The sequence below is a fragment of the Dermochelys coriacea genome, chromosome 9 (genome assembly GCF_009764565.3).
Source record: "Dermochelys coriacea isolate rDerCor1 chromosome 9, rDerCor1.pri.v4, whole genome shotgun sequence".
NCBI lineage: Eukaryota > Metazoa > Chordata > Testudines > Dermochelyidae > Dermochelys > Dermochelys coriacea.
The window spans coordinates 24750961-24772374 of record NC_050076.1 but is presented as its reverse complement, the minus strand read 5'-3'; the positions used below and the strand labels follow the sequence as shown (position 1 = coordinate 24772374).

The 21414-nt window shown below is 41.1% G+C and overlaps 1 protein-coding gene across 3 annotated transcripts in view; it reads left to right on the top strand.

The window, feature by feature from the left end:
- Positions 1-21414, top strand: part of LOC119861841 (TCDD inducible poly(ADP-ribose) polymerase) — a 63628-nt gene that overhangs the window by 21423 nt on the left and 20791 nt on the right. The window contains exons 1-2 of one of the 3 annotated variants that reach the window (XM_038417505.1): positions 3083-3762; positions 6530-7529. In XM_038417505.1, the coding sequence (XP_038273433.1) occupies positions 6592-7529 (938 nt within the window). In that variant the 5' untranslated portion in view covers positions 3083-3762; positions 6530-6591. Of the gene's footprint in view, positions 1-3082; positions 3763-6529; positions 7530-21414 lie in introns of those variants that run through there. The other 2 variants (XM_038417507.1, XM_038417506.2) reach the window with 2 other exon arrangements.

The following is a 21414-nucleotide window of genomic DNA, read 5'->3' as shown; positions in this document are numbered from 1 at the left end:
CTTTTTTTTTTAAATAGGAACATTTGAGGCTAAAACTGAGAAGCTTCCTGTCTGACTCCAATATAGAAATGAAGTGCACATACTGAGTATTCCACTACTTAGATGTCAAAATCATTAATTACAGCACTCTGATACAGTTTACCATTTGAAAGAATTAATTAAAACACACTTGCTATTGCCAAGGGGATGAAACATGTAAATAGAAATGAGATATCTTCATGGTGGTCATGGTTTCTCTTTGTAAGATGTGTAGCCTCTGAAAGTGCTGTGTGATCCTGCACTGTGCCAGGCTGTATCTTCTTAAATTATATGTCTGTCTACAGAAAGATAGATATCCTGGGCCAAATTCTTACCTGAGTTACTCTGTCAACCCCACTGAAATGAGTGGGAATTGTGCATGCTTCTCTAAGTGCAGAGTTTGACTGTATGTGTTATTTATAGTTTACATATAAAATATGCTGTTCCAAACAGATTAGATAATTTCTGTGTTGGTAGTTTTTAAAAAATAAACTGAGCTGTGTAGTTAGTTCAGTCTGACATAAATGCAGACATGGCAGCATATTCCATATTCTGCATGTTGTAAAGCTCTTGTTTTGTTAGTCAAAGTATAGTGTAGTTACAAAGACTACAGGCTTGATCCTGTGTAACTTTTTGGACACTCAGCACTCCTTAAATATGTAATAATAATTATAATGAAGATTTGTGTTTCATTTATGCTACAGCTGGGATACCCTTATAATCCACTCTTTATTATGCTACTCTCAAATGAAGTCAGCCCCCAGCTCATGAAGATAAATCCCTTAGTTTGAATACAGCAATGACATAAAATAGTTTTTCTCTCTGCATTTAAAATATATTTTCAAATTGCAGTCTGAGGTTAGTTATTTAATCTAAAAATGACCTACACAATTTTGGGGCCCAATCCTGCATTTTCCTCTGCATCCAGAACTCTCTCTAAAGTAACTAGGCATCTGGGTACACAAGGAGTGAAGGATTGAGCCCTTGTCTAAAAAAAATATTAATTACACTACAATGGCTTCTATGTTGTATTACTTACCTCATTATAATTCACTGTAACTGGGTAGTTAATTACCCCCAGGTAAATGGAATTCTGGTGCTATCAAGTCCCTTGAAGTTGAGGGACACATAGCCAGGCCTTCTGCTGAAACCCACTAATCAAATGTATGTATGTGACTCACCATAGAAACATCTCAACCAATGGCACCAACATATTGAACTAATTCGTCGTGTTCTGGCATATGCACAAAGTATAGCAACAAAAATGACAGCATGGTAACGGCTGTGCACAAAAGCAAAATTAGAAACATATTGTTTACAAAACCATATATAAAATATATGAGATAAAGATATCCTAAGAAAAATGCAGGAAAAAACCAAATTGCTTGTATATTATAGTAATAGTACTTCTATAATGTTTTCCTCTTTAAAATGCTAAACAAATATTAATGAATGGCTTTAGCCCCAATTCTTCAGTGAGCTCAGTGCAGGCCCATGCCTGTGCCACATGGTGCTCCATTACAGTAAAAGGGGCTCTGCCTGGTGCAGAGATCTGCCCACATGGAACCTCATTGACTTCAGAGGGGCTCCACACAGATCCACATGGAGCTCATTGCAGGATTGGGCCCTTAGATTTGATCGGCTCATTCATGGTGTGAAATCCTGGCCCCATTGACGTCAATAGGAATTTTGCCATTGACTTCACTGGGGCCAAGGATTTCATCCATGGAGTCTGTCTCTCCTAAACCAGTGGTTATCAACCAGGGGTATGCTCATGCAGAGGTCTTCCCGGAGGTACATCAGCTCATCTAGATATTGCCTAGTTTTACAACAAGCTACATAAAAAACACTAGCGAAGTCAGTACAAACTAAAATTTAATACAGACAATGATACTGCTCTATATACTATACACTGAAATGTAAGTACAATATTTATATTCCAGTTGATTTATTTTATAATTGTATGGTAAAAATGAGAAAGTCAGCAATTTTTCAGTAATAGTGTGCTGTGACACTTTTGTATTTTTATGTCTGATTTTTGTAAGCAAGTAGTTTTAAGTGTGTTGAAACTTGGGGGTATGCAAGACCAATCCGACTCCTGAAAGTGGCATAGTAGTCTGGAAAGGTTGAGAGCCACTGTCCTAAACCATGAGGATTGATGTCATGTTACATTTATTCAGTTTTAAGAGACTAGTACCCATCTCTCTCTCACACACATATGCATCTAAGCACATATTTTATTCACATATAAAGAGCTATTTGGGGACCTAATCCGACATTCTTTGCAAACCCTAAACTCTGACTGGCTACAGTGGGAATTTGTGGTGTACAGATAATATAGGATGGGGCCTTTGTATTTATTTAATGGTGTCCAAACTGGGGAAGTAGTTTTTTCTAAAGTGGACACCATTAAATTAGGCTTGACTAAAGACTGGGAGTGGGTGGGTCATTACAGAAAGTAAAAACTATTTCCTCATGCTAATTTCCCTTACCCCCCCCACTGTTACTCACACCTTCTTGTCAACTGTTTGAAATGGGCCTTCCTAATTGTCACTACAAAAGTTTTTTTTTTCTCCTGCTGATAATAGCCCACCTTAATTGATTGGTCTGGTTACAATTGGTATGGCAACACCCATTTTTTCATGTTCTCTGTGTGTATATATCTTCCTACTGTATTTTCCACTGCATGCATCCGATGAGGTGGGTTTTAGCCCACGAAAGCTTATGCCCAAATATGTGTTTAGTCTCTAAGGTGCCACAAGTACTCCTCATTTTTTTTCCATGTAAATAGTATCACTCCCTCTCCACTTCTGCATTCCCCATTTCCCCTGGCCCCTTGCTTTTTGTCCTTCCAGATCCGACACTCATTGTAAGCTACAGGCAGAAGCGGACTCTTTTTTCTCAGGAAATTATGTCCAGCGGGTGGGTGAATGGATGCGTGTGTGTTAATTACAGGATCATGACTTTATGGGAGCCTTCCAGTTCTGCTCTCTGTGTTTTTACTGGGTGGGTGGTTGGTTGGTTGGTTTGCTTAAAGTGCAGCTCTGATTACAGTGAGAGGGGAGGGGAGGGGAGGAGAGGACTAAAACATGATGATTTGTTCAGTATGTGACCGAAAACGGAGTCTTTCCGTGCATACTTCTCTCCCTGTCTGTCTCCAGAACAAAGTGACCCTTCAGTGAGCCCCTGTGGGGCTTTCAGGCGCACAGAGAGTACAGAATGGGAGCTATACAAACAAACAGGAGCGTTCTCTCTCTCCCTCTGTCGCTCACACACACGCTAAAGGAGGGAGGAGTCTGGATTCCTGGTGCGGAGAAGTGCAGATCCGATCGCTTGCCTCTTCATAGCTCCTCCCAGAGTCGTGCAGCTGCCTGGCAAGTGCTTTCCGGAAGCAATATTTAAACAGCTACAGTGTAACATGTGAGAAGCAGGGGGATCGGGAGGGCCGTGGCGCTGCGGCTCCTGAGGGCGGAATGGGGGGTTTGTCACGTACCGATCGGCAGGCGGGAGGGCTCTGAGAGCCAGATGAGCTTCACACGCTGCAGAGCGCGAGCGGAAGAAGGCGGCTGTCGCTCTCTCCAGAGCGCTAGCTCGGCTGAGCCCCTCCAGCCAAGCATCGGCTCCGCGGCTGGCAGAACCCCAGGCACCGTCTCCTGCTCCCTTCAGCTTCCTCCCGGGCGCTGCTGCTGGCTCTCGGGTAAGCCGCGGAGCAACTTCGGGGCTGTGCTGCGAGAGGAGAGGCAGGTACTGTGAAAACAAACGATCGGAGGGAAAGTAACCGCCTGATTGCAACAGGCGGACCGTAAAGCCCTGGTCCCCCGCCCTAGGAGTCTTGTTTTAAAAGTGCCTTGACATTAATGCTGAATGCGGGAGCCTCCCTCTAACTGAGCGAGGGGTCGGCCGGGCCGGGCCGGGCCGGGCCGGGCGTGTGTGCGAGAGGCGGTGCGGCTGGCAGGTCAAAGCTTGGGGCGGATCCGCACTGTTTGTGTTGCCAGGCTGATTGTGGGGAGGCAGAAAGTCCCCAGGGGCCCAGTCCAGCCGTGGCGTTGGCAGCTTTGTTTGTTAGGGCGGCTGGGGAGTCGCTTCCCCAGCCGAGCGAAGGGCGGTCGGTTTCTATGATGGCGATTCCTAATTGTCAGGGGCTTAGTCTGCCACCCGTGAGACCCGTCTCTGTGCTGAAACATGGCACGCAAGGTCTCAACGTAGAGCTACTGGAGTTCAACATTATTTCAAAAGAATACTGGTCGTTTTGTAATGTTAAATATAGATGGCTACCGATTGTAATGCTTGTTGTTCCCGTTGGTTTCTGTTTTTATAGACACGTTGAGGAACTCGGTTCTATAAAACAGAACAAGCTGTTCTTTTAAAAATATAGCACAGACCCAGAAAGTAGTCGAGTGAGCCATAGCAGTATTGAAATAGCATTAAAGATGTAGCTGAAAAGGTCTTTAAGTCCCCCAGTTGTTCCCCGGCAGAATAAGGCTCCCTGAACCACTTACATACCACGCGGGCTGCTAGTCATGGGTGTAGCAGAATGCAACTTCCATAACTCTGGATCCTCTTGTCTTTGAGGGTTTAAACCTAAGTCAGACGGGCCTTTGAAGTTAATTGAAGCTTTAAGGTGGTGTTTTATGGTTCAAGTAGAGAACTGATTGATAGTGACTGTGGAAGAGTAAAAATGTGATCCAGCTGAACTTGTGTTCTAGTTGGCAGACTGGTAGAGTCACCTTTCAAAGTAACCCTAAGAACTTAAAGTCAGAGGGCGCAACAGCATTTACCTAATTTTATTTCATTTTTCCTGACAGTCCTGATAACACTGTACTCAATTTAATGTGAAATGTTTGTAAGTAAATACAGTACTTTACTGTAAAAGTATGCCATCAAAACTAGATCATTTTGTAGAACAGACTTTGAGCATGGAAACAATAATTGGATTGTATCTGGGTTTTCAGAGGTTTTACTTCAGCATAATCAGTTACTCTCACTTGAATGCATATTTTCATCAAATCATAAACTCTGATGTACTAAATAGTAAGATTTTAGGCGACGTGGTGAGTTTGAATAGTTTTTAATTAAATGTAATAATAAAATATCAAACTCTTGGCTAATAAATCAGTATTTTGTCTTCCAGTAACCCACTAGAAATGTAATTATGTACTTGCATTTTGGAAACATTTGGTTTTTCCCTCTTGTAAATTATTGACATTTCCATTTTTTTTATAAATGTTTCCCTTATTCCTGAGAAATTCAAACTCCTTGATGTCCTTTCCTGAGCAGTGCAGTAAGCAAGCGAGCTTGTTGGTGTGTCACACAAGGGGGATTGAGTGCAGTACTATGTGTGAGTCAGACTGAGAGAGAGTATATGGGCATGTGGGACTGTGTGAGGCTGTATCTGGGCATAAAATGGGAGTGTCTAGGCATGTATGAGACTGGGGTTTTTGTCGTGGAAGGGAGTGGTGGGTAAGTATTTGCAGTACTGTTTAAAGACTAAGGGTGAAATCCTGACCCCTATTGAAGTTAATGGGAGCTTTGCTATTGACTTTAATCAGGTCACGATTTCAACCCTAGAATTAAAAGTGTGTGTATGTGGGCATATGAGACTGTATGAGAGCAAATGTATCTGCATGGGGAATGAGAATACATGTGTGTCAGAGAGAGAGAGAGAGAGAGAGAATAAGACCGTGTTAAAAGTGGTGGGGACATATTACATTGTTTGTGTGAGGGTGTGAATCTCTGGATGGGTCAGTGTCTGTGTGTATATGAGACAGAGAGAGAAGGAACAGTGCAATGCTTACTTCTGTACAATATGATGAGCCAAAGCCCTTTTTAGTAATACGCATCAGGATGGGAAGAAGGGCACGCTCGCAGCGAGGCCTGTGTTTTTTGGTTGCACTTTTCCCCTCACCTTCTTATCTATGCACTCCCTATCTGGTGGCCCCACAAATTCGTGGGACCTCCTTGTCAACCTCCTCCTAGCCCTTGCCAAAATGGCCATCTCCAGAACCAGGGAGAGGAGGTTGGCTGATGGGATTTCCTGCGACTGTGGGGCCTATTTCCACTCCTCAATCCATTCATGCATCCGGGCAGAGTTCCTCTGGGCAGCATCCGCTGGCTCCCTTGACACCTTTGAGGAGCAGTGGGCGCTGTCTGGGGTTGTCTGCTCGGTGTCCCTGTCGGGTTCCCTTCATTTAGCCCTGTGACCTTACTCCTGTTCCTGTTCTATCTTTTTAGTTGCCCCCCGCAATCAGTTCTCCCTGCCCCCTCAAGGGACTGTGTGCATGTCTGAATGTGTCTCTGAGACTGTGTGTGAGAAGACTGCAAGTGTGTGGTTGGGATTAATTAGTCTGAGTTTAGTTGGTTTCATGCTTTACGTGCCTGGGGGCTACCCACAGACACAGAAAGAGGAGGAGTTTGCTGTTGTCAGCCTGAAATTCTCTCCAGGAGTGATCTTGTTTGTGTCAACCTTGAGCAATTAGAGAGATTAACTGTCCTGTTTTCCCTTCTGCCCTAGCTTGGCTCTTGTGAGGCTCTGGGAGTTTGAAAGTGATTTGGAAAGAGCAGAGTCCGTGTCGGATGGATGCTGAACTGGAGCCTGCCTGTGTTGTGCAGCAGGCCCACTGTCCAGGGATGAAGTGCCCTCCTTCAGAAGACTTCCTACCCCCGATAGGGCTGTCTGATAAGATCCCCCCAGTAAAGTCTTGCTTCAAGAAGAAGCAGCAAGTGCAGAAGAGGCTGGACACAGAAACTCTCAGGGCTTTGCGGCCAATCTTCACCAGTTTGCTGGGAGCTGGGAACCTGGATGGGGTCTTTGTGCACAGAGGCCAAAGTGGAGGTCATAGCAATTTATGTGAACCTGTTGTGAAAAAGGCCCTAGGACTCAGTGCCCCTTGTCCCCAGCCGGGCAGCAATGTGGCTGTGCTGATGCCAGGAGCTTCAGATGTGCAAGGTCAAATCCCAGAGACTCATCCTCCCCCTGGTCACCCTGAGCAGGAGATTCAGTCTGGGGTTCAGGGCTTCCCATCAGAAACCAATCCTGGGACTGCTGCTGATTCCACTAATGAATCATTCCAGCATCACCCCTTTCACTCAGTCTCTAGTGATGCTGCAGCCTGTCCAGTGTGCCCAGACAAGATACTGGAAGGCTACACATCTGGATTATTCCAGGAGAATAACTGCTTGATGCAGTACAATTTGAACCCAAATGATGAATTCAGTGCTGGGCTCTTCCAGGACAAAAGTGAGGAGGCTTCACTTGATCTTGTGTTCGAACTTTTGAACCAGCTGCAATATCACACCCACCAGGAGGATGGGATAGAGATCTGTGTGGATTTTCTGCAGGGCAATTGTATTTATGGCAATGACTGTCCCAAACATCATACTGTGTTGCCATATCACTGGCAGATCAGGAGGACTGCTACTCAGACCTGGCAAAGTGTGACCAATGACTCTCAAGAGCATCTGGAAAGACTCTACTGCAACCCAGACAATGACAGGATCAAAGTGAAGTACCGGTAGGTAATTGCATTCACTTACTAGCAAAGTCAAGTGCATGCAGCTAAACAGCAATTAAGGAAAATAAAACTCAATGCTGTTTTCCATACATATGGGGAACAGATTGGGTTGTTTTTTTTCTTCAGATTTTCAAATATGCCAGTATTTGCTGAACTGTATGGTAATATTGCCTGTAGTCTCCCTGTAGTGAGCTAATTGGGTCCTGTGCAGAGTACCATTTTTTGTCATTTATATGCTGAGTGTTAAAATTCCAACACTAGTAATGTTCCACTCTCCTCCAGAGACACACCACTACCAAGCCCCTTAAATTATTCCTTCCCCTCCGAATATACTCTTGTGTTCTCTGTATCTGACTTTTTAAGACTGTGAATTTTTCAGGAGAGGGTCTGTCTTTGTCTTTTACAGCATGCAGCACATTGTCAATGCTAGCCCAGTGATAAATAACCATACCAGGGAACAGCATATGTTTAAGTGAATTTTAGGTTGGGAGAAAAAGAATGGAGATAATCTACTTGTTCAAGATCTGTCTATAATCCCAAACTCAGTCCACAGTACTGGAACATCTGAATGCCTCTGCTAATATGATCAAGGTGATACTTATCAGACTTGAACGAAACAGCCACCTGACACGAATGGGTCATTTCATACCTCTCCTAGAGTCCATAGCCCATTGAAGTCAATAGGAGTGCCCACTGAAGTTATTGGCAATACTCCCTTTTTAGTCAATAGGCACTGACCCAATCTAAGAATTTAATTTTATGCCTGTTTGCAGGCTGAGTAAGATTGACACACATGGATTTACATCTAGAAGGTTTTCATGCCAGAGGGACTAGAAACTTGAAAAATGAAAGCTTATATTCTATAGTAACTGACATGGTCAACAGAGAATCATGGTATGGCTTGTATTGTTCAACACTGGCTCTTCAACTCCTGAATTCAAACTTGTCTCTGCATTAGAAACCGCTCACTTCTGGCTATTTAAAGAGGACAACAGAATGACTGAAAGCACTGCTGCATTATTTCTGTCTGAATCACTTATAATGCTCAGTTAATGTGAATCCAGGTTAACCACATACATTCCATGTACATTTTTCATTTCATAGCACATTTCAAATTAAACAATTGGTGTGTTCAATTTAGGAATGGTGTAAATTTCACCAGCGTAGAATGTTTGGTGATAACTTAGCTATTTGAATGTGAACATTCTTATTCAAAACTTTTACAAGTGCTATTCTCCAACTTTAGGAATTTCGCCTAGGAATATCATACTGCATACTAGAAGTCATAGTTTCTTCTATTGCAGGGGTCTCAAACACACGGCCCATGGGCCACATGCGGCCCATGGAGCTATTTGCTGCGGCCCGCCAAGCTCCCCGCGGGAGGCCTCCCGCCATTACTTCCTGAGGCCGCCAAGCTCCCCTCCCCCGCCGCCCCCCCAGCATGCCTCGTCCCCGCTCCTCTACCTACCTCAAGGTGCTTCCCGCTGCCAAACAGCTGTTTGGCGGCACTTAGCGGTTTCCAGGAGGGAGGGGTGAAGAGCGGGGAGCCGTGTGCTCGGGGGAGGAGGCAGGGCAGGGACGGGGATTTGGGGAAGGGGTTGGAATGGGGGCGGGGAAGGGGTGGGGCCGGGGGCAGTGTCCGTGATGTGGCCCTCGGACCAATGTGTTAGTCTTCATGCAGCCCTCCTGGTAATTTGAGTTTGGGATCCCTGCTCTATAGAGAATTTATTGTTCTCTGAAAACCAAAGACAAGAGGATAAATATTTTTCAGATTCAGTTCTCACTTTGGTCTTGAGCCCACTCCCACTGAAGTGAATGACAAAATTCCCATTTACTTCTGTATTGCAGGATCAGGACACAGGCTGTTAGAAATAAGTGATGGAAAAGATCTATTAGATTATCAAATCTGTTCCCCTATAAATGCAAGATATAGGCCAGGTCTACACTAAAATGTCAAGTTGACCCAACTACATCACTCGGGGTTGTGAAAAATCCACCCCCCTGAGCAGTGTATTAAGCCGATTTAACCCCCGTGTACACAGTGCTATGTTGACAGAAGAATTCTTCTGCGACCTAACTACTACTTCTCAGGGAGTTGGATTACCTGCGCTGAAGGGAGAACAGTGAGTGCCTATATTGAAGTGTTACAGCAGCACAGCTGCGTAGCTTTTCAAGTGTAGACACTTCTTAAGTGGAGGACTCAGATATGGAAATGAAACTATACTTGCATGAGTCCTTCTACTGGAAAGTAAGTCAGCTGCATTAAATATTTCCCTCTCGTGTCTCAAATGAAAGCCATTGTAGAGAACTCATAAATGCAAAGCTCAATGTGTTGGAGATATGCTGAAGGAAATCTGTTACATATTGTAGTTTCTCAGATCTTTTCTTATTTTCCTATTGCTATCTTTTGTGCCCTGCCTAAGAAGCCTGCAGTGCCACTTATTCTGATGATATAGTGCAGAACTACCCTTTTGTCCACATACATCGAATAAACCTTGAGTTTAGTCTCTAGTATCTGCATCTCTGTAAGTTTGTTTCCACACTCACACACACACACACTTTGAAGAGTGGCATTCCTTCTTCCTGAATGTTTCAGGATCAGAAACGTTTTGTTTCAGTTACAATGCTGAGCTTGCCTTTTAGATACCAGAGATCCAATCCATTGCCCAGTGAAGTCAGTGGGAGTCTTTCCATTGACTTTATTGAGCACTGGATTAGCCTCTAAGACTCTAGCCTCATCAATTATAACGTCTCACCCTTTTACTGAGAACACCCTGGAAAATAATGACAGCACCTATCATAACCTGCATAGAAAATTAAAGCAAGATAGAGAAAAAGGAATGCAATTATATATTTTTAGGGAATAATCTAGAACCCATGAAATGGAATTAAGTCTCAGAAAAAAATGCTTTTTTCCTCAAAAAACCCTAATTTGCAATCAGATAGAATCCACTATATTTTAATTTTACAATGTTGTGGTTTATGGGTTTTTTCAGGTAGTTTAAACTGTATATAACTGGCTATGAAAATTGAAAATAAATCAGCCAAAAAAAAAAAAGTCTGGAAATAAGAAAAACAGATCTTAGTAACTATAATCTGAGCCCAGCTAATAACAAAAAAGTTCCTTGTTAAGTTTTCCTTTTTTAAAAAAAAAAAAATCCCTCACAAATTCCATTGCTATACACGAGATGCCTAGTCTAAATTAGTGTCAGGAGTGAATAATTATAAAAAAAAATTCAAAACCCCTTCACAGCTACTTTAATCCTCCCACTTTCAGATTGTAAAACTGGCAGAATAGTGCCCTCCCCTTTTACGCTTATGATGCTAATTTCCAGTCTGGTGAGTATTTTGGCATCTTGGTACATGGAGTTTCTGTCTGTCTAAACTAGTCAGAAAGAAATTTATCAGGATTATTGTGAAACACATTATGATCTGTTGCCATGAGTAAAGTTAGGGAGGCAGTGTAATCCTGGAAAATCCAGAAATGCTGGGTCAGAACTACTCTGAAAGTTCTATAGCCAACTAGGGACTTGCTGAAGTACAGAGACAGATCTTTGAATGTCCGGAATTGGATCAGTTTTAAACAACAGCCTCTCAATGAGTATTGTCCATTTTAGTTTTTTGGGGGATAAAAGAGGAGGTAGCATATTGAGAGTATAAATAAGTTTAATACTTTTTAGTTGCTAAACTTCCTCACGAAGCTGCTGATCGTGTAGTTTTTACCTCAGTCTCTCCATTGACTTCAGTGGAGATCTTGGCCTTAGTCAATATTACAGAATCAGGCCCCAGAATAAGGCTTAATGTACACTAGCAATTTGCAACATCCTGTATCCTTTCTATTAAAAGATTTATGTTGTTGTGGACTCAAGATCTAGCAAATGCTGTACATCCAACTATTTAGTTCCTTGAGGGATCTGCCTTGGAAGATAATTATCAGCATGAGCAGCCTAGACACAGAATTTGCTCAGAATTGTGACTTCTAGTTTTGTACAATGAATCTGAAAAAGACTTTTTACGGGTTGCAGTGTAGGAGGAAGCTCTCTCTGACAGACAGTATCTCTTTATTGTTCGGGGTCAATATGAGTCTTCATGGAGTTCACTTGTGATCACTTCAACCTGACGTTTCCTGTATTCCAAAGCGATGTTGTGTTTCCTGGCAACAAGATGCAGATAGCGGCATGTTGAACCTTGCTGAGAGGTTCACAAACAAGCTAGAGCAGCTCATGGTTCACATGGTTACCACATTATTTGGCTAAAGCTATTAATCTCTTGTGGTCAGACTAGCTTTACAGGCCTATCTATGCAGATTGCATAAAACAAGGAAATGTCTGGTCAGCAGTTTGCATGTCCAAGAAATGCCAAGCAGAAACCAGCCTCACTAGTAACCAGTGAGTGGTAGTTGTTTGTTTTTCCGCTTGTTTTGTACATAGTTTACATGGCATAGTTAGTCATTATTACACTCTGTATCCATAATATTTTTATTGTGCAGAGCTTCAAGAAAGTTCATGGTTCTGGGCCATTGGCTCAATGAGGGTTTAAGATCTACATTAAAATTATTGTATTCTTTAGGTATATATTTATATGGATCTTTCTCCTCATCTATTATGTTACTCCTCTAAATACACATTCAGTTGTTGGATTTTACCTAAGGGAATGCAATCTTAAAATAGGAAATGTTATGCATCTTGTTTAAATAGTTCATTGTAATGGGGATGCCTCAGACCTGTTACTGCAATTTGGCCTCCAACTGAATATATAATTTCATCATAAATGGGATCTCTCTGTTTTGCTCTCTTAAATCTTCAATGTGTTTGGAAACAAATATCAACAACTCTAAGGTAGTTGGGAATATGAACTTCAGCAGATTCAAAAATTCGGAAGCACTTAATCTTCTTCCTCATACATTCAAGGAGAAGCCCTGGAGAATGTCCAGATGCAGACTATGTATTTGAGAGAACAATGCCAACTACCACTTTCCAGCGTGAGAGTGCCCAGGCTATGATATTTTAGGATACCCTTCAGTAAGGGATAATATTTGGCTGCAAAGTTAAGCGGGGTTTTTTTCAGTGCTGAATAAATTATGCATCTGTTTCTGCAGAAAATGGGAAAAGTTCAAAGGCATTATATTAATCAGCTTTTCAAAACTAAATTTATCATTACTTATTGCATTATGGTCTTTATAAAACCATCATGTAATATTCAGCCAACAAGATCCGTCATTTGACTGAACATCCCAGCCCCTCTGTTTGGAAAGGAGACATCCTTGCATGCAATGGAATTTCTAGCCATTCATTCCATTGTACTTTTCTTTCTTCTCACATTGCAGGATACCGTGAAACAAGAACAGCTCGTGGTTCTTTTCATTTGTTCATGTGGAGAGAAGCACCCTAAAACTGGATAAATATAAATTAACATGCCCCGACGACTTTTTAAAATGTCATTAGGGTATTTCCATATACTTCTAAAGTCCCTTATAGCCAAATAGAAGCCTTTTTACCCACTCAGGGACTTGTGACTTAATACCATTTGTTTGGATTGTTAAATTAAGCAAGTTATCTCTCTGATCAGCACAGCTGTTGCAATGTATGAGCTAACTCATTATATGTTGTTGATGATATGAGGGATGAGAGAATAGCTGAAATTTTACTGTGTCTTGCCACTTCTTGATATTTCTTGAATATACACAGCTGAATGGATTTGAATTTATTTTTTAAAAATTCTTTGCTATAAAAAAAGTCTGAGAGAGACACTGAGCAAGAAGTGTGTGAAATAATTTTTAAAATGTGCCTTGTGCTTTATGATGATGTAATCCAATGAATTCTTATTTTCCCCTCATTATATTACCATTTACGTATGAAATAAAGCTAATTGGCTTCTAGCTATAAAAATTTGGAGATGTTATAAGGCCCATGTAGAGCTGTCATAGGAATCAGCAGCAATCACTCATTTATTTCCTTTCTTCTTTTGCATCAATAAGCAGATTGGAATTTTGAAAGCAGCTGTCACCTGGCTTCTGGTTTAGGTCAGTCTGTTCCTTGTGTACTTATGGTAATAAAACAATCCTTTCTAAAAGCAAAGATTTATAAGTGGTAAATCAGGTTGCTTGGAAGAATAGTTTATAGGTAATCCAGCGGTCACAATATTGTGTAATTGCCAACCAGTGCAGTTCATTAAGGATGAATAGCAGAAAAGAATTCACTAAAATAGTTTTAGATGGGGCCTTCATCCTGAAGTCCTCTTTAACTTACACCAAGTAATTATTGAAATCCGTAAGAGTCTGATATTAATATGTACTGTACAAGCATACCCTTGGAGCCAAATTTTAAAAAATGGCCTGTGATTTTGGGTATCTCAGTTGAATGCCCACCTTGAGATGGTAAGTTTGCCACCCAAAAATTGAGGCCCCCAGAGTCAGTGGCCTCTTTTGAAAATGTTGTTGATTTGTTACTGATCATCAATCATAAAATACTAATGCACTTGGTACAATTTTTTAAAATTCTTTCCATTATCACTTTTAAAAATGAATGTATGACTCTTGAAGCAGTTTGAAAGCCTTGGGGACTAAAATTCCCAATCCACAGAGCAGCTTTCCCAGTGTCATCCTTCTAATATGTTTCTGTATTGTTTTGGAGAGTTCATATTTAGTAGAGCTGGTTGAAAACTTTTAGATGGAACAGTTTTTCTGTCTGAAAATGCATTTTCATTGAAATCAAACATTTTTGTGGAAACATTTTGTCTAACCGAATCATTTTGAATTTCTTGTTTTATTTCAGTTTTGTAATTTTGATTCATTTTGTTTTGACTTTTATATTTTAATGATTCATTTATTATATATATGAAATATTATTTTGAAACAAAAAGATTCAAGCATGTTATTAAAGCAAAACATTTCAGAGTTCCTGAATCAAAAAATTTTCAAAATTTTCATTTCATGGGAAGTTTTGAAATGTTGGAATTTCCTATGGAATGGAAATTCCATTTTTCCAACAAGATCTAATATTTATCAGTGACAGTTAAATTTTCCCCTTGCCTGGTCAATCCTTGGACACTCTGAGACTATCAACCTGAATACCTACGGTGGTGGTACTTTACCTTATATTGACACCTTTAAACTGCAACCAGTGAGCAGAAGCTCCACCACCAAATAAGGATTTATACTCTACCACCAGGGATTGTATGGGACTGCATTGCACTGATACCACTAACCTAAGTTTGTGTAGAGCACCTGACAACTTTCAGATTCTAATGATTTGGTTCTACTGAACTGTGTTAGATTCAAACTGGTAATGTAGAAGTGATTTACCAGTCCTTGAAGGAAGTCCCCCACATTCCCAGCATTTAATTTTTTTTCATTGGCTTATTAGCAGAGAAATGAAAAAACACCTAATATGTTATAAATCTTGTATTGCTGTGGTTTCTTTTTAATGCCTCTGAATAATACCTGTTTGGGTGGCAAAAAAAAAAAAAATGGGAGCAGAATGTAAAGAAGATTAGAATACTATAGATCATTCCCTTTTCAGTGACACATCCATAATTACAATAGATTTATTTAAGTCCACAGTATTAACTATGAGTCCATCATCCCATATGGTTATAAAATAATTCATGTGATATTTTCCTTGCTTGCTTAGAGCTATAAAAAATTGTGAGAAACTTCAAGGGAAGAATACTGGCATATGTAATGGATGGGAAAGTGCATCTGATGACCTTTGACCTAGTTGTTAAGATTATTTATTCATTATTTTTTCCCTATTCTTATTTGACATTTTTTATGTGGTTCATAGACTTAATTTTGTTCAGATACACAAGCCTGAGTTTGAATTTTATGATTCATCAGCTTTCAGTAGAGAATCTGAACAGTCAAAAGTTAATTGGTTTACATTAGCATATTCCTGGGAAGTGCAAAGAAAAAGTCTGGTAGTTTATTAGGCTGGATTGTACTTTAAGATTATAGCAACACACATACATTAGAATTAAAGTCACCCCATAAGTACAAAGATGCAATCTTATCAAAGTCAATAGGGTTGTACTAGTACTTTGGTGGGCAGAATTTAGCCCATTCTATACAAAATAATAATATAGCGTTTAGATTTATTGAATTTATTGGATTTCCAAATGAACAGGTCATAGATCTAAGGCTGATTGCTTTGGTGAAACCTTGCTTATTTTGTCAATGTATATAGTTACTGTTGCTAGGGTATAAAGAGTCAGACAAAGGGGGTGTTAGCGAAGGGCTCTGTTTACCTGTTTCCTAACAGCAAGTAAGCAAGAATTTGTCTCCTTGATTATACTTACTTGCGGTAAATCACTTCTACATTACCAGTTTGAATCTAACACAGTTCAGTAGAACCAAATCATTAGAATCTGAAAGTTGTCAGGTGCTCTACACAAACTTAGGTTAGTGGTATCAGTGCAATGCAGTCCCATACAATCCCTGGTGGTAGAGTATAAATCCTTATTTGGTGGTGGAGCTTCTGCTCACTGGTTGCAGTTTAAATATTCTGTGTATTTACTGGGAACACCCCACTTGACCAATGATGATGAATCAAAGCATAGTCATCACAAAGAGTGGATCAAACACGAGACCAAAGATGTTGGGAACAAGGTGCCCTTTCATCTGGCAGTAACCCATAATTCAGAAGTGCTCTGATGAATGTGTTGCTGTACTCGGGGGGGGGGGGGGGGAAGAGAGCAGTGTAATAAACTTCACCTCTTTGAGGTAAGTAGACATACAGGGCCAGATTCCGCTCTCAGTTAAGTGTAACTTCATTGACTTAAAAAGAAAAGGAGTACTTATGGCACTTTAGAGACTAACTAAGCTACAGCTCACTTCATTAGATGCATTCAGTTGAAAATACAGTGGGGAGATTTATATACACAGAGAACATGAAACAATGGGTGTTACCATACACACTGTAACAAGAGTGATCACTTAAGGTGAGCTATTACCAGTGGGGCAGGGGTGGGGGGGAACCTTTTGTAGTGATGATCAAGGTGGGCCATTTCCAGCAGTTGACAAGAACGTTTGAGGAACAGTGGGGAGTTGGAGGGGGGGAATGAACATGGGGAAATAGTTTTACTTTGTGTAATGATCCAGCCACTCCCAGTCTTTATTCCAGCCTAATTTAATGGTGTCCAGTTTGCAAATTAATTCCAATTCAACAGTCACTCCTTGGAGTGTGTTTCTGAAGTTTTTTTTTGTTGAAGAATTGCCACTTTTAGGTCTGTAATCGAGTGACCAAAGAGATAGAAGTGTTCTCTGACTGCTTTTTGAATGTTATAATTCTTGACGTTTGATTTGTGTCCATTTATTCTTTTACATAGAGACTGTCCAGTTTGGCCAATGTACATGGCAGAGGGGCATTGCTGGCATATATCACATTGGTAGATGTGCAGGTGAACGAGCCTCTGATAGTGTTGCTGATGTGATTAGGCCCTATGATGATGTCCCCGAATAGATATGTGGACAGAGTTGGCAACGGGCTTTGTTGCAAGGATAGGTTCCTGGGTTAGTGGTTCTGTTGTGTAGTGTGTGGTTGCTGGTGAGTATTTGCTACGGGTTGGGGTACTGTCTGTAAGCAAGGACTGGCCTGTCTCCCAAGATCTGTGAGAGTGATGGGTCGTCCTTCAGAATAGGTTGTAGATCCTTGATGATGCGTTAGAGAGGTTTTAGTTGGGGGCTGAAGGTAATGGCTAATGCATTCTGTTGTTTTCTTTGTTGGCCTGTCCTGTAGTAGATAACTTCTGGGTACTCTTCTGGCTCTGTCAATCTGTTTCTTCACTTCCTGCTTGGTAGCCTATCTGGGAGCAGAATCAGACCCGTTGTTCCAGATTTTCATAGGTTGGTATTACGGTTGATCACCCTTGAACGTGAAGGGTTCTTGCATGTGCATTTATACTACTTGTGCACATGTGAGGTTTTGTGGGTTGAACAGGTAGGTGTGCATTCCTGAAGGTACACCTGTTGTATTGACCTTTAAAAACTGGCCCACATTAGTGTTTATTCATGACAAAACTTTGCATTTATTGAGTGCTTTTTCATCTGAGGATCCACAAGTACTTGAAAAAAATTAACTTTTAAATGTTTTGAGTAAAAATATTGAACCAGATTCATTGGTTCATTTGGCTTGCTTTTTTCCCATTCTGGTGATAAAAAGCAGCCATGAGCCCAGCCTTCCGGTCCATTACTCTTGGTTTCTGGCTGGTTTGTGCCACCAGAGTGGTGCAAAGCAACCATAATATTCCAGTGAAACTGGCCAATAAACTCTACAGGCCATATCCTCAGCAGATGTAAATGGAGCTATACCAATTTACACCAGCTGAGGATTTAAATATAAATCTTCAAATGCAAATAGAAGGGACAACTGGGAATTACACTCCGAAAACCAGTACATCCAGTAATGTTTGGAAGATTTGCATAAGTCTGATATCAGCAGTGTCATTAGGAGCTACAGTCTCATCTGAGTTGCACATGTTTAAATCTGGAGCAAACCCATTGTAGTTATCGCACATTTACATCAGTGCAATAATAAACTTTGGCCTTTTACTTCCCTACTTTATGAAGAAATTTAAAAAAACCAAAACATTTCAGCTGATGAATATTTGCAAAGTTTGTGGAAAGTAGTAATGCTGATTTACAGTCATAAAGTAAAAGTTTTGCATCATTGTTGATGATGGAGGTTAAGATTTAGGGGTGAATTTTTCTTGCTGTGACAGGTTTTCTTTCTGAATCTTATTTACTGTATAGGATCTGCATGGCTTAGAGTCATAGTCATAGCTGAGAGAAGCTATATGACATGGTGAGAGGACAGATTAAGCGAAGTACTCACCAAATAATTTCCTGCCCTGCTTGTCACCTGCCCTCTTTCATTTTTTAGTTTAAGAATGTTTGAAATAAAGATAAGACCATGAGTGGACATCATGTCTGCCATCTTTAGTGTTATCAATTGCCTTCATGCAAGATATTGCAGTTGTGGGGGATGCTGTTCATTCTTCTGATAGGGAGCACCCAAAACCCAATCACATGCTCTATTGCTACACTCCCAAAATGATGAGAAAAATTCCTTTAAGACTCATTGCAACTAATTGGCTTGATATTTCAAAACATTTTTGCTAAATGAGACAATGTGTTTGCAGTGACTTTTTTTTTTTTTTTTTTTTTAATTTGGGGGTGGGAAATACCTAAAAAAAGGGCTTTTGCCTTTTAAAGGAGGGAATGACTCTGATGGTCAGACCAAAGGACTTGAGTCAGGATTCCATGCTCTGTTCTTGACCAGGATCACACAGCATTTCAATGGCAGAGTCAATTCTTATAACTTCTCTAGCTCACCATTTGCAGAATAAGGGGCATAATAATACTTAACTGTTACTTCCTGTGGGAGTTTTAATTACTCACTTTTGGATAGAACTTTCAGATCCTGTGAGCTGATACTGTACAAGTATTTCAGTAAAAGAGGCCTGATTTTCAGAAGAGTTAAGCACCTACAACTTAGCAGAGAACACCATTGAAAATCATGCTGAACTTGCCAGATATGTATTCAGGAGCCTAACTTTGGGCACTCAGGTATGAAAATTGACCTTAAATTTTTTAAAAAAAAGAATTTGGAAGATGATGCAAATATTGTAAAATTAAAAACCTGCAATATCCCATGCAATCTCTTCCCTCTCCCTTTGTCAAATCCAGACCAGGTGTAACTGGGAGCAACTCTGAAGAGTTTTTGGAGTTATACTTGTTTACACTAGTTTTTAATTTTGCCCTTTCTTTTAGTTAATTTGGCACTACAATTCATAAGGTTCTGTCCTGCTCTCACTAATGTTAATAGCAAAACTTACTCTGCTTCTCATCTAATCTACATATTTAAGGCCTGGTTCAAAGCCTACAGAAGTCATTGGAAAGACTCCCATTGACCTCAGTGGGTTTTGGATCAGGTACTTAAAGAGCATCGCTCACTGTGGTATCTGGGCCCATATCCATTTCAATAGGAGCAGAGTTGGACCCATGTCTTCCAGGATCTGAGGCTGTGATGTTTAAAACTACTAGCAACTAAGGTGCCACAAGTACTCCTTTTCTTTTCTGCGAATACAGACTAACACTGCTGCTACTCTGAAACATACTAAAATAATTTCCTTTGGGTGAAATTCAGCCTTATACAGTGCAGCTTAAGTAGTTCGTAAGCTTTGTGCTTGCCATCTTCACAGGGCTGGATTTCGCTTTATAACTTTGCACAACTATTTACTTTGAATAAGAGAAGATAGCACTCACTTTAAAAATTGGCAGGGCTACCCAGGAGGTGTGAATACCTAACAAGTATTCTTGTGACTTGTATTTGACTGAATTTGATTTAACCAAGCTTGCAAATTTTAGCACAAAATGACTTCATATCTATTTGGAGACCCAGTTGATCTGTTGTTCTCTTGAATAGTTTTTAGACTTTTGCTATTTCAGGGAGGAGCAGGGTTTAGTCAGAGATGAAGTCAATAGTTACATACTTTTAGATAGTGTTTAGCTCTTAATCTTGCTTCATATCACAGCTGGTCTGATGGGAATTGAGTTTTATTTCCTGTGCAGACCTTTGTTGATCAGTGCACCTTTTTTTTTTCTGTTGTCTAACGTATGTGGTAAGTTTCATGACATGTATCTGAACTTAGGAGCAGAGTTTAAAACGCACATACCTTTTCACATTACTTCCGATTAAAAAAAATCTTTGTCCTAAACTTCTGTTTGCACATAGTATATACGATAGAATCGCCTGGTTACAAGGATAGTCCGTAGATCATTCAACTCATTAAACTTAAGTTCATCAGGAGAATTAGAGGGCCATATTCCTTGAACAGAGCAACATGTGATTTTAATTTGCTGTTAGTAGGTGCATAAGAAGCTTGCTTTAAAGGATACAAAATAGATATCGGATGACTTCGTTGACATTTCTCTATGGATTGAGTGCAGAGGAACAGTTATCCAAATTCCGTTCTGCATTGCACTGGGGCAACTTCATTGAAATCAGCGGAGTCTCATGGTCTAACTGAATACAGAATTTGGCCCTCCTTGTGTGTATGCAATATATATACTCACTTACATGATGTTCACTGAAGAGAGTACAGAATATTTACTCTCATAATGTAAATAAAATTCCATTAAACAGCCTAGTTTTTTATACAGAAGAAGCACAATCTAGTTAGTGGTTAAAGGATAGGACAGGTTATTAAGAGGTCTCTATTCCTATAATCCTGGGGGAATTCTGCTTCACTGCGCATATGGAATTTGCACAGAAATCAATGTTTTTTGCACAGAATTTTCTTTTCCTTCCCAGAAATGGGCTGCAGACCTGCTGGCTGCCATTAGAGGCTGCTGGACCCGGCAGAGCACAGCTCAGCTCAGCTCACAAGTAGAAGACACTGCCAGAGGGAGGGGGAGGGGGCTTGAGGGTTCCTGGCATGCCCTGAAGGAAGGAGGCAACATGCAGGAATCTCCACAAAAGCCCGACCCAGCATCAGGCTATTTCTCCCTCTGGATCCCTGGGCTCTGTGGGTTTGGGGGTGTAGGTGGCTGGGGGGGTTGTACAGCTGGGGGGGGAGTGTTGTGAGCATTTTCCCAGGGGGGGCAACTGGGGGCTTAGAGTGGGAGGGAGTGTGTGTGTCTGGGCTAGGGGGCGCTCTGAGGGCAGGGGAGGAAGGGGTGGTGCATGTGAGCATCTGGCTTGGGGAGGGTCCTGCAGCTGGCTCTGGTGGGGAGGAGTGCGGGTGTCTGGGGTGGAGGGTGCCTCTCAGCTGGGCTTTGGGGAGGAGGTGTGAGTGTCTGTTCCCCCTGCTGTGCTCTGGGGGGAGGGGACAGGGAAACAGGAACTGAGTTGTGGTAGGGGTTTCTTTAACTCTCTACTCCTGGAAC